This window comes from Tursiops truncatus, chromosome 8, assembly GCF_011762595.2.
Source record: "Tursiops truncatus isolate mTurTru1 chromosome 8, mTurTru1.mat.Y, whole genome shotgun sequence".
NCBI classification, from domain to species: domain Eukaryota; kingdom Metazoa; phylum Chordata; class Mammalia; order Artiodactyla; family Delphinidae; genus Tursiops; species Tursiops truncatus.
The window spans coordinates 95,731,745-95,746,025 of NC_047041.1; the positions used below are offsets into that span (position 1 = coordinate 95,731,745).

Genomic DNA, 14,281 nt, shown 5'->3' on the forward strand with positions numbered 1-14,281 from the left:
AAGCCCTAGTGACTTATCAACCTACTGTCTCTAAAGAACCAAAAAATTTAATCCTTTATAATCACCTTTCTTTTTTTTAAAATAAGTTTATTTTATTTATTTATTTTTGGCTGCATTGGGTCTTCATTGCTGCACACGGGCTTTCTCTAATTGTGGTGAGCGGGCGCCATTCTTCATTGTGGTGTGCAGGCTTCTCATTGCGGTGGCCTCTCTTGTTGTGGAGCACGAGCTCTAGGACTGCGGGCTTCTGTAGTGGCAGCACGCAGGCTCAGCAGTTGGGGCGCACGGGCTTAGTTGTTCCACGGCATGTGGGATCTTCCCGGAGCAGGGCTCGAACCTGCGTCCCCTGCATTGGCAGGCAGATTCTTAACCACTGCACCATCAGGGAAGCCCCTATAATCACCTTTCTTAAAATGTGTCTATATACACGATTTACTTTGTTTTACCACATTACCAAGAAGTTTCTGCTTTCCCTTCCTCCTTCATCTATTAATCTTTTCTAATCTTCTCTTCCAGAAAATCATGGCTTCAATTATTTACAAAAGCTAGAATAGCTAACGGTTCTTTATCAAATGGGTTTTGATAAAAAGGCTTTCAGGGCTTCCCTGGTGGTGCAGTGGTTAAGAATCCGCCTGCCAACGCAGGGGACACGGGTTCAAGCCCTGGTCCGCGAAGATCCCACATGCTGCGGAACAACTAAGCCTGCGCGCCGCAACTACTGAGCCTGCCCTCTAGAGTCCGCGAGCCACAACTACTGAGCCCACGTGCCACAACTACTGAAGCCCATGTGCCTATAGCCCGTGCTCTGCAACAAGAGAAGCCACTGCAATGAGAAGCCCGTGCACCGCAATGAAAGAAAGCCCACGCGCAGCAATGAAGACCCAACGCAGCCGAAAAATAAAAACAAATAAATTTATTTTTTAAAAAAAGGCTTTCAAGACCAGAGCAGCATATTAAACTACCAAATAACTCCCTTCCTGAACTGGTTAACACCTGTAGACAGCCTTTATTGGACCTACCTACTCTTCTGGTTGGTGCTGTCTGCTGGTAGTGGGAATCTCCAAAAAAGAACAGGTAGGTTTACCACAAACTTAAATGGACTAAAAGATATGAACTCTTTGTTATGTTTGCTTAACACCTGCTTACCAAACATATACAATGTAAATCCATCTCTCTGGAGGATCACAGACTAAAAACAAACAAAAAAACAAATTTGAGTACCTTTTCTTAACGCTGGTTAATATTTGATCTAGAGAAGAAATGTGACTTTAGTATCACTCTCAACAGCTTTCATTAGCCTAAAATTTTGTATTAAGTACTTAACCTTTTCATACAATGGCCTTGTTCTTTTTATTTGATCATTAATATTCCTTCTGCATTTTCATGTTGTCTAAAACCAAATCTTTCTACTCTCTCACTTACTAGTTTATAGTTCACTGGTATATTAGACATCTTACAGTTGATGGCAGGTTTAAGAATTTAACAATTTTAAGCACTGCTAGAGCTCTAAGACTTGATTATTTTGGAGGGCAGTTAGGCAGGATCTATCAAATGAAAATGCACATACCCCTTGACCCAGCAATATACCACTGGGAATCTATACTATAATGGTACTAAAATCTGCATAAAGATAGATGTACCAAGATGTTTACTACAGCATTATTTTAATTGCATAGTATCATTAACTAATGAGTATATTTAAAAAACAACATGAGCACTCAAGTAACTACAACCCAGCTTAACAGAAGACTATTAATAACACCTCGAAGCTCCCTGTGCCTCTCCCCCAACATGTTCACACCAGACACACCCTGATGGTGTTGGTAAATGCCTCTACTTTCATCATGGATAGATCTTTAAGCACAATATTTCTGCTTATTTTTCAACTTATATACATGGAGCACTAACATATGCATTCTTCCGTGGCTTTTTAAATTCAACATTATTGTTCCTGACATTAATCCATGTTACTGCATATAGCAATGGATCATTCATTTTTTACTGCTGCTTAGTATTCAATTGGAAGAATACATCACAATTTATCCACTACTCTTTTCATGGATATTTGAATGGCTAATATTTATACTTTTTTGGGATAAAATGAATGTAATATTACTTCTAAGAGTGAAACAAGGACACAGATGTCCATCAATGGGCAAAGAGTTAAATGAAGACATCTATACTACTCAGTAGTTAAAAACAATTTTCAAGACCTTGTTAAACAAAAAAGTATGTCTGACAATCCATATGGTTAATCTCACCTATGGTAAAATTTACATATGCACATTACACACACACACACACAAAACCACCAACGTATATTAAAAAAAGAGGAAAAGGTCTAGAAGAATATATGTAGATAAAAAATAAAGAAAACGGACCTCAGGGTAGGGCACGAAAACAGTGAAAAGACGAAGGGGGGAGGGGCACTTTTAGAATTCTACTTCATATTCTTCTATATGGTTGATTAGAAGAAAAATTCAAGGATGTTTGCATTTATTTATTACCTGTGTTTTTGTTTACTTGTTATTTTTAAACTGTAACCTATAAGGTACCTTCTGCTTGGTACACTCAACTAAGGTTTGGTGATTAAAATTAGTTAGTTCTGGTAACAGACTGCAAAAATGCAGCAGGTTCTCCTCTATATTACCCTGATGATGACTTGGGTCCTCATGACAGTACCAGACTATCTACACACCCAACCAAAGGCTGGACAACTTGTACACAGAGAGGGAAAATGAGGCTGGGTTTGCCAGAGGTGGGCCTTGCCTGCCGTGTTTACCAACTGGTAATAGAGAGGTAAAGAGAATCCACGGTCTTTATGCAGATTATCACGACAATTACCGTAGTGAGTGATAAAAAGAAAAGGGAGGGAGCGACCCAATCTCATTTTTTTGTTTTTGAGGGAGAAGTTATCCTGAATCAGTAATGAATACACAGCCCGATGGATTCTAGCCTCTCAATTTCTTACTGCTCCACCAGAGGTGGAGCAGGAAAAGGCAGAAGTTTCCTTCCCCGCATTTCCTAAAAGGGTAAAAGTGCTATATCCTTCTATTTGCTGAAGAGAAAACAGAAAAGGGTAAGAGGGATTTCTCCTCTACATCTTTCAACTCTCAAGTTTAATTAAAGCACAAATTACCAATTTCTCCATTTTCTGGAGTCTCTCGTCCAGTTTTGCTAGAACTCCGGCTGGTAGATTCTGGACTGGTAGCTCGAACAAACATCTTCCATTTTCCTCTTTTAGACATAAGTCTACGCATTCCATCTTGAGATGCTGGCTGGCTGATATCAGAACACGGACTAGACCCTGACACACTACCATCTCCTTCCTCCAAGGCTCGCAGCTCTGCCTACGACGAACAGGAATTAACTGTTTACCAACATTTATCTGTGTGAGTACCAAGAATGACAGCCATGTGTTTTTGGAATTTAAATCCTTTGAGGACAGTAAGTATTTTTTAATACATTTTTCCATCAGGATTGATCATTATGCTCCAAATTCTACTGTTACTCAATAAATGTTTACTCATGATTACAGTTAACAAATACTGATTTAAAGCGTATAGGTTCTAAAGATCCATGAACAAATTTTCTAATACATATATACACAAAGGATAAAGCTCAACTTTCGCTGGTCCCTCTCCATAGCTTCAAATTTTTCAAAAGCGGGAAGCTTCAAAGTGATTTACTGCTGTAACACCTGTTAAGACTTTGCTTCGTATATACTCAAGGCAGCAGTAGATAAAACTGTTCCAAGAAAAATCAGGGCAGAAAATAAGTAAAAATCAACTTCTCAATCAGAAAGTTTCCTGTGGACCATGTATCTTAGAAGGAAAGCACATGAAATAATGGGTTCCTCTTAAACTCTCCTGTTATCTTCCCACAAGGCCCACTTTTCTTTTTCCTTTTTTTTTTTGGCCGCATAGAAGTCTGTGGAATTTCAGTTCCCTGACCAGGGATGGAACCCAGGCCCAGGCAGTGAAAGCGCCAAGTCCTAACCACTGGACTGCTAGGGAATTCCCATAAGGTCCACTTAACTATACACACAATACCACAGGTGATCACTGGAAGTCAACTTGTACTTTAACTGTTGGGTTAAAAACCAAATTATCACAAGAATTCGCAATGTTTGTTTGTTAAGAAGCTAAACCAAAGATATACATTACTTACTGTATCTATCCTTAAATCATAACAACGTTAGTCTTTATTGGTTGTCAACTACCAAAAGCATCATCAGGGACCAAAAGAACTACAACTCCATAGTTCAAGTTTTTATTACATAAGCATATCTAGGTGAAAGGATAAGAAAAACAAAATCCCAACGATGGCTGTAAATTGAGCACAGCAATCCCAGAGTATGACAGTTCCGAAGGAAAAAAATACATCTAACAGAACTTCAAACACTTACTTTTTTCCTTTCCAAAACCAGCTCCAGCTCCAGGGTATCTTGTTCTTCTTCCTCTTCACTTTCTCCAGACTGAACAACACTGCAAATATCCTCCTGAGTAGGGTCTTCCACACCGTCCAATAGACTTTCTTGTGGCTTTACTATTGTTGCTTCTTCTGTTGTACTTGTTTCTTTCTCTTCTGAAACTGGCTCTACTTCTTTACAAATTACTTTTCTTCTCCATCTCTCTTCTTCCTCTTTTATTCCCTCAGGCAACAAAGGAGCAAGCAGTGATGCTGCCACCCCTTTCTTCTCCTCCTCATTATTTGAGAGAGCTTGAATTCCTTCATTCACTTCCTGTAAAGAATAAAATAATTTTGCTTAACTTTCAAAGAAATCTCACCTAAATATACAGTACATTTAATTGTTCGTGTTAAAAACGACCACAGGGCTTCCCTGGTGGTGCAGTGGTTGAGAGTCCGCCTGCCGATGCAGGGGACACGGGTTCGTGCCCCGGTCCGGGAAGATCCCACATGCCGCGGAGCGGCTGGGCCCGTGAGCCATGGCTGCTGAGCCTGCACGTCCGGAGCCTGTGCTCCGCAACGCGAGAGGCCACAACAGTGAGAGGCCCGCGCAACACAAAAATAAATAAATAAATAAATAAAAATAAAAATAATTTTCAGTCACTGGATATTCTTAAAAACCACTGACTCCCATCAGATTAGTGTACATGTTTGTACCATTTTCTTTACACATGTATAATGGAAACACTGCTACTTTAGGAAGGCAGTATTACAGTTCTGGGTGGGACTCAAACATATCTTTGCTTCTATTCTCTGTACATCAAAAGGCAGACTAGTAAGAAACAGAGGCAGATTTAAATAAGATCAGAATCTTGCCAGTTTAACACATGACTGGATAAATCTTCACCTTCCTCTTCTGTATGATGAGATAACTTCACAAATATGCTGTGAAGGTGATTCAGAGGAAAGCGAAATATTTCTAAAATGAAATGTGTGATTTCATTTAAAGTGTCTACCTCCTCCACTGGGATATTTATTCTACCTCCCTCTTACAGGTGTAAAGGTGAACTTATTCTGTAAAAGCATTTTTTTTTTTTTTGCGGTACGCGGGCCTCTCACTGTTGTGGCCTCTCCCATTGCAGGGCACAGGCTCCGGACGCGCAGGCTCAGCGGCCATGGCTCACGGGCCCAGCCGCTCCACGGCATGTGGGATCTTACCGGACCGGGGCGCGAACCCGTCCGTGTCCCCTGCATCGGCAGGCGGACTCTCAACCACTGCGCCACCAGGGAAGCCCTGTAAAAGCATTTTTTGATACAACTCCGTCATCATTCAAAAATTCAAGATAAATTAAAATTCAACACATTCTCTCTGTAGAGTACAACTTACTTTTCTTACTGATGAGATTACAAAAATGGTCAAGTTTTATTAGTAGCAGTTTTTAAGGTAGCCAATCTTTATATTAAAAAAAAAAAAAGGTGGAATCCCAAAATACAACTATTCTGAAGCAGAGAAGGGGACCCGAAGCGTTGCCTGCTTGGCTGCTCCCATGTCCTTCACAATGACTCAAGGAGCCTCTATTGCACCCTAAAGCTCCAAAAGCACCACTGAACTGGGTAACTGCTCTAAATGCCATATAATAAACAGACACAGATTATGTAAAACTTTAAGACACAAAATTTATACTGTTTCACATCTATGCTGTAAAATACTAACAGAAGGCTTATATACCTGTGACAGAGTAACATTCAAGTTCTTTAGATGTGAAAATAAGCAGATGAGGTAAGTTGTAACACTGACCTTTTTAACTTCTCGCTTGGTTATGACTGGTGCACTTTTACTACTGGAAACTGAAATATTTTTCTCCTTAGTATACATGTCTGTATTTACCACAAAACTAGCTTCAGCACCTGTTACGGAACTAAAAAAAATATACTTAGCAAGAGAAACAGAAGGCAAATATTATCAGCAAAAGATAATACTCTGATTTCCTTCTAGTAACTTTTTTTTCCAAGTCTATTCTTACCTGGGCTGGTAATGTTGTAATCCCTGCACCTGGGTGGCAAGATACTGGGGTAATTCCCAAGTCACTTCATTTGTTTGTGTGTTCCAATAATAATAGCATCCTGTGTTCTCATCCCAGACCTCCTGCCAATCTCCCATCTCAATTCCAACTAGAAGAAAATGAAACAAATTTTAAGAAGCACATATTCCCACACAATTCTGACCTTCTATCTCAAGTCAACTCTAAAGCTATAACAACCTAACACAGCACTGTTAACAACTGGGCAGGGCACTTCTCTGTTGTGGAGGCAGTCCGATGTAGTGTTCACCAGCATCCTTGCCTCTCCCCAGTCGATGCAGTAAACCCTCCTCTCACCACCCACTACCACCCTCTGCTGTGACTGACAGCCAGAAATCCAAACACTGTCAAATGTTCCCTGGGGGGGCCACTCCCCCCTCCTCAGTCATCTTTGCAAACATGGTTTAAAAAAGCAGTTTGATAGTTGAAAAATGTATTCTGAACCCCAAAATACTTTTTAAAATAATGGCTTTTACTATTTACCGAGCATAATCTGCTACTGGTTAAAAGGCAAACAATTATCTTTCAGTAGACAAAAATATACCCTAGCCGTTCTCATTTTCTAAATACTGTATTTAAGAAACCAGAATTCTAAAGTCTGGGGCTAAAGCACACAGGCTTTCACCTTTGGGAACCTCAATGCCTAGAACACCTTTAAGAACTACACTTTAGATTTCTTTAAAACTCAAAGGATCAAGTTTACCTCCTGCCAGTGAACACTGAGTATCATACTGCCACCCTGCAGTCTGGGTTGAGTCTGTCCCATTTGGGGTAGTGGAAGAAAGGGCAGATGTTGATTCCTTTGGCTCTGGCCGAGGTGGAGTTGGAGGTGGAGCAGAAGCTCCTACAGGAGCTACAGGCTGAGGAGCTGTTATAGCATCAATCTCCTTTAGAATGAAAATAGTGACAAACTCATTAATCACATTAAACCAGAAAAATGGCCATCACTTAAAAAAAAAAAAAAAAAAATCCCACACACACAGGGTTTTGACTTGAGAAGCTTAAGTCTCAGCTTCCCAAGTCAAAACCCTCCTCTTGGGCTTCCCTGGTGGCGCAGTGGTTGAGAGTCCGCCTGGCGATGCAGGGGACACGGGTTCGCGCCCCGGTCCGGGAAGGTCCCACATGCTGCGGAGTGGCTGGGCCCGTGAGCCATGGCCGCTGAGCCTGCGTGTCCGGAGCAATGGGAGAGGCCACAACAGTGAGAGGCCCGCATACTGAAAAAACAAAACAAAACAAAACAAAAAAAACCCTCCTCTTCCCCATTTTTCTCATTACAACTGTCACAAAAAGAGGAGATGGGGAGAGACTAAAAAAAAAGGAGAGACAGACATAGATTGACAAGTAGGCTAACCACTTGAAATTCCGATCCCAAAGTGTTCAATAACTAAAAACCCAAACAAAAACACCACTAACCGCTAGGAAGTTGGCCAATGTACTATCAATATCAGCTGACTGGTTTCCATTTGCTTCCTTAGACTGTGCTGGTTTTTCTGAAACATCACTCTCTTCATCATCACTGTCAGCATATGCACCAAGTAAGCACAGACCTCCTGGAAACAAAAAGGTAAGCAACGTTTATAACAATGTCAAAAAGTCCTAGGAAGTATCCAAGAGAAAATATGATTCTTTAGCCATTTAGTTTACTTGTAGAACCTCAAAAAAGTCTTCAATGAACTACCAAAAAGAGGTACAAACTGACTATGCACTTAGAGCTAATAAAATCAATCTGCATAGCAACTTGACATCCTTTTCAAAATATATGCTCAATTATTCAACCTCATACTCCCTCTGTCAAAATAACACATAGTATATCCTGATTTTAGAATTTGTTGTTTTACGTGTCCATCTCAAACAAGTAAACCAATTAGGGTTTAGTAAATGAAACAAGGAGATTTTCAAAGTGAAAAACAAAGCTCTTTTTCAATGATTTTTTTTCCTCAAAAAAGAAGTGACAAATTAAAACAGAACCTAACATGCTAGGTGAGCAACAAATACCCAGCTAAACAAAAACCCAGCTAAAACCAAAATTCCCACTCAAATGGTATTAGGTATGGCCTCTGTGATGCTGCAATGCAATTTCCTTCTTAAAAAAAAACTGAAATTATACACTTTTTTACTAGTTGATCAATGCTTATGCCATTTCCTTTTGTATCACCTATGGCTACTCTAATGTTACAATTAAGTGAGCATATATACCCTCTTCATATATCATTTTATTATAATAGGTATATGAAATATTTAAGTCTAGCTAGACTGTGCAGCTATTAATAAGACTAAATTTTCCAGTGCCTTGGTAACTGAACAGATTTATCAGGAGGTAAAACCTAGTTTTCTCTGTCATAATTCTGTAAACAAATTCATGGATTCACCTAAACATGAACACAAATTGCTTCATTTATCATACAAAAGTTCACATTCATTGTTTTAGCCACATAAATTTCACCTTCATTATTTTTTTAGTATATAGCTAAGTTGTTACACTATCAATTTCCAAAATATTATTTTAAACTGATTAGGAAGATTCTTAAATGGATATTTCACAGTATCTCCATTTTCCAGTTACCAAATATATTATATCTCATTTTGGGGGTGGGGTCATACCAGTCAATTTTCCACATTTTCTGAACAAGAGATAAAGATAGAACTACATAAGACATTTCTGTACAGAAAAAATCTGCATTTTAGTATTTAGCACTGATGAGTTTTTCAGGGAAGGCGGAGGATGGGAAATTTATATTTTTATATAAACACACTTCTTAGTTGAGAGACAATAATCACTGGCCTTAGTTCTTTAATTCTGTATCTTTTGGTAAAAGGTTCCAACCAGGTGAGCCGTGTGGAATTTTGACTACAAAATTCCCAAGCAGGGGTAATTCCCCAGGCTCCGAGTGGGTCTCTAGGGCAATAGGTTTAGCCAAGGGCTTCCCTGGTGGCGCAGTGGTTAAGAATCCGCCTGCCAATGCAGGGGACCCGGGTTCAAACCCTGGTCCGGGAAGATCCCACACGCCGCAGAGCAACTAAGCCTGTGTGCCACAACTACTGGGCCTGTGCGCCTAGAGCCCGTGCTCTGCAACAAGAGAAGCCACCGCAGTCAGAAGCCAGCGCACCGCAACAAAGCGTAGCCCCCCGCTCCCCGCAACTAGAGAAAGACAGCGGGCAGCAACGAAGACCCAATGCAGCCAAAAATAAATAAATAAAATAAATAAATTTATTTTTTAAAAAAAGGTTTAGCCAAGGCTCCACCTAGTCTTTTTCTCTTCAACTCAGAGCTTTTCATATTACACACTTAAAACCTCTTCCAAACTCCTGATAACATAATGACAATTAAATAGCAAAGTAAATGAAAACGATTAAACGCAGCATTTGGGGGAAAGACACATACTTAATACTGTTAGCGACACCATAAACTGATACAATATTTAAGAACAATCTGGTAACATATACCAAGAACTACAAAACTCTCAAAGTTTCTTATAGCTAGATAATCTCATCTCTGAGAATATAACCCTAAGAAATAATTACAAAAATTGTTTTGCACAAAGCTTTTAAGAGCCTCATTTAAATAACCAAAAACTGTAAACAACTCAAATGCTCTCAAACAGGGGACGGGAAAAGCGAATTCCAGCATAGTGCCAGACACAATATCACTTTATGATTAATCAGACCATTATGGGATTACATAAAATGATGTTAAGGGGACAAAAGGTAACTCTAAAGGAATAAAAGATAAAATCAAGTCATGAAACAAGTTCTAATTACATCTCTGAAAATTTATTCTATACATTAATAAAAACAGGCATGCATTTAGAATAACACTAAAAAAAAACCTCACAATACTATACAAAATTGCATAATCTTAGAAAGCCAAAAGCTTCACAGGACCAGGCTTCTAGACTACTACTGAGAAGCTGTTGCTAAATGAAGCCAGAGGAAACAAGGCCAATCTTCAGAGCCAGTCCTTAGCAGTCTTTTTTGAGGAGTACTGACTCCTCAAACCTCAATATGCTTACCTCTAATGGATGGTGCCACACAATTTGCAAATTAACTAATGGTATCGGGCAGTAAATTATTTATTTCTTAGATATATACTTTACTTTCCTGATAAGCTTCAAACAGTAACTGTGCCTTATGCCCCTTAGAAACTATTTCCTCATAACACTGAACAGTGATTTTTAACTCTTTTGGTCACAGAAAGCTATTAACAATCAAAATGATAAAAGCTGTGGACCTTCTCTCAGGAAGACACACTTGAGTGTGCAATTTCAGGGGATTCACAGATGTCTGACACTCATCTATGGAACCACATTAAATACCCTTTTCTAGAAGACGCTTAAATACTGTTGACTATCATGGTAGTCTGTTGGCCTAATTTAACAGAACTTATTCTAAATTTTCCCTTAGATAATTTCACATGCATTTACCATAATATCTGTTAGCATAAAAATACTACATATGCTTCTCTACTATATTATAAAAGCATATTTTAATAACTTAAAATTTCATTTTTGTGCAAAGAAATTCAGCATGTTTATAGTGATAAAAGTAAATTCTTTAACTAAAATCATCTTTAAAAAAATATATCAAGGGATTCCCTGGTGGCGCAGTGGTTAAGAATCCATCTGCCAATGCAGGGAACACGGGTTCAACCCCTGGTCCGGGAAGATCCCACGTGCCGTGGAGCAACTAAGCCCGTCCGCCACAACTACTGAGCCTGCGCTCTAGAGCCCATGCATCAGAAGAGAAGCCACTGCAATGAGAAGCCCGTGTACTGCAACAAAGAGTAGCCCCCGCTCGCCACAACTACAGAAAGCCCGGGTACAGCAACGAAGACCCAACGCAGCCAAAAATAAATAAAATAAATTAATTTTAAAAATATATACATATATATATCAATTCTTGAGTATCTACAGTTTCACAAAGCCATGCAAATAATAATGGAAAATTGCTTCCCTTTTGTTTTCGTTAAACTTTTTCCTATGCGCATACCAACTAGTAAGTAAGAAATGAATAAAGCTGATATATTCTTTTTTTTCTTTTTTTTTGCTTAGAGGAGAATTTATTGCCTTAAGTCAAAAAAGAAAAAAGGTATCTCAACCCAACAACTGAAGCGTTCACCATAGGAAACTAGAAAAAAATGAGCAAACAATTATAAAGCAAATAGAAGGAAAGAAATGATAAATATTAAAAGCAGAAATCAATGACACAAAAAATTTAATAGAGATAATCAACGAAACCAAATTTGATGCTAGGAAAAGGCCAACAAAATTGACAAAACTTAGCTATATTAACCAAAAAAAATAAGAGACAAGACACAAATTACCAAAGCCAGAAATTAAAGAATGGACGTCATAACTGACCTTACAGATTATGAGAGAATATTCTGAACTAATTATAGCGACAAATAGACAACTTTGTTAAAATAGACAAATTTCTAGAAAGATGCAAATAACCAAAACTGAGTCAAGAAGAAACAGAATATCTGAAAAACCTAAATGTCCACTGACAGAAGAATGGATAAAGAAAATGTGGCACATATATACAATGCAATACCACTCAGCTATTTAAAAAAAAAAAAAAAAAAAAAAAGGGGCTTCCCTGGTGGCGCAGTGGTAGAGGGTCCGCCCGCCGATGAAGGGGACGCAGGTTCGCGCCCCGGTCCAGGAGGATGCCGCATGCCACAGAGCGGCTGGGCCCATGAGCCATGGCCGCCGGGCCCGTGCACCCGGAGCCTGTGCTCCGCGACGGGAAAAGCCGCAGCGGTGAGGGGCCCGCGCACCGCAATAAAAAAAAAAAAAAAAAAAGAAATAATGCCATTTGCAGCAACATGGACGGAACTAGAGACCATCATACTAAGTGAAGCAAGTCAGAAAGAGACAAACACTACATGATATCACCTATATGTGGAATCCAAAATATGACACAAATGAACCTACCTATGAAACAGAAACAGACTCACTGACATAGAGAACAGACCTGTGGTTGCCAACGGCAGTGGGGAGGGATGGAGTGTAAAGCTGATACATTCTTACGCCGCAGGATGAAGCTGAACAGAATGAAAACAGTTCTGTTCACAAGGCACATAAAGGTCTGAAGTGCTGACTGACACTGCAACCAAGGAAATTTCTCGTAGAACATTTAAATTCTATCCATTGCACATAATCCTTAGAAGACCCAAATGAAATAATATATGTAGTTTACAAATACAAAATGCTATTTCCTAGTTCTGGAATTTCTCTCACAATGTGGTTTTACCTTTTCCAACCCATACTTTTTTTTTAAGTGGCAAATACGGGGTAGGGGGGAACAAGCATCTATTATTTCAGGTGTCACATAGTACAAAAAGTCCTGCAAATTCAGAAGAATAAAATTACTACCAATTATAGAATATTTAGTATCAAAACATACTTTAATCTTTCAAGATACATAAAGAGTAGAGAAAACTAACATTCTTGGCACTTGCTGTGTTAGAAACTTATATATATTGTTCAATTTAATCATCAAAATAACTTAGGGCTGTAAGATCTATTTTACAGATAAATGATGTCCTGAGGTTTTAGTATGAATGCTAGAGTGGTGATTTGAACCCAGGTTTGTCTACAAAACCATCACTGCAAATATTCCTTCATGCTTAAAAAATAATCAATAAGAGCAATTTTCAGCTGCACCAACATTTGCTAGGTACCAATCAAAGCTGTGTGTTAGAGAAATAACACAATGAAAAGACACTGTTGGTGTCCCTAAAGAATGCCAAGATAATGGGGAGCTAGAAAACTAGTTACAAAATAGCATCAGTAGAAAAAGTAGTACAAAGTAATTTGGGTACAGAGAAAAGGGAACAGCAAATTTTACATTGGTTAAGGGACTTCCCTGGTGTCGCAGCGGTTAAGAATCCGCCTGCCAATGCAGGGGACATGGGTTTCAGTCCCGGTCTGGGAAGATCCCACATGCCGCAGAGCAACTAAGCCCGTGTGCCACAACTACTGAGCCTGCGCTCTAGAGCCCACGCACCACAACTACCGAAGCCCGCGTGCCTAGAGCCCGTGCTCCGCAACAAGAGAAGGCACCGCAGTGAGAGGCCTGTGCACCACAACGAAGAGGAGCCCCCGCTCCCTGCAGCTAGAGAAAGCCCGTGCGCAGCAATGAAGACCCAACGCAGCCATAAATAAATAAATAAATAAAATTTCTTTTACATTGGTTAAAGTATATATACCAACAAGCCCTCACAAAGATTTAAAATTTCCATTTTATGGGAGGAATATAAATTAGCAACACTGAAACATTCATCAAAACACTATATACAAACACGGTTTGATCCTAATGTAGAAAAGATGAAAAAAAAAAAACCATACCTGTTGCTTTAACGGCAGTGGGCCTGGTGGTCATGACTGGTTTGGGAGGATTCTGAACTCTAGGAACCTCCACCACCACCTCCTGTTCATCTGAATTTAAAAAAGCAAACAAAAGAAAACTACAGTCAGACGACGGAACACAGAAAAAACTATACAGGTGACAAAACAATCTGTGACTTCTCAAGTCTAGATTTCATCAATTTAAAAACAGGGTAGCTGTAACTCATCACTAACCCAAATAAAGAAAACCAGTATAACTAGAATCTTCCATCTGCCTAGTGGCTTTAACATTAAGAATTTAAACACCGTATATAAAAATTACATCTGAAATAATCCAAAGTTAAAACACACACACAGAATAAATCTTCTCCAGGCTACCAGAAGGCTTTTACGAAAAGCACAACTAGAGCATTTTTTTCGCAAGAGCCACCCAACGTGATT

The 14,281-nt window shown here is 39.3% G+C and overlaps 1 protein-coding gene across 4 annotated transcripts in view; it reads right to left on the bottom strand.

Moving 5' to 3' along the window:
- The window catches only part of FNBP4 (formin binding protein 4), a 38,216-nt gene that overhangs the window by 23,031 nt on the left and 904 nt on the right, over positions 1–14,281 (bottom strand). For 2 of the 4 annotated variants that reach the window (XR_002179004.3, XM_019948103.3), the window contains exons 2-9: positions 13,841–13,930; positions 7,905–8,041; positions 7,195–7,378; positions 6,435–6,582; positions 6,209–6,329; positions 4,409–4,744; positions 3,140–3,370; positions 1,147–1,189 (exon numbers count right to left, since the gene is read on the bottom strand). Coding sequence is in view for 3 of the 4 variants with exons in the window: in XM_019948103.3 (XP_019803662.2) it covers positions 1,147–1,189; positions 3,140–3,370; positions 4,409–4,744; positions 6,209–6,329; positions 6,435–6,582; positions 7,195–7,378; positions 7,905–8,041; positions 13,841–13,930 (1,290 nt within the window). In the remaining variant the exon portion in view is untranslated. The remainder of the gene's footprint in view (positions 1–1,146; positions 1,190–3,139; positions 3,371–4,408; positions 4,745–6,208; positions 6,330–6,434; positions 6,583–7,194; positions 7,379–7,904; positions 8,042–13,840; positions 13,931–14,281) is intronic. The other 2 variants (XM_019948104.3, XM_073808942.1) reach the window with 2 other exon arrangements.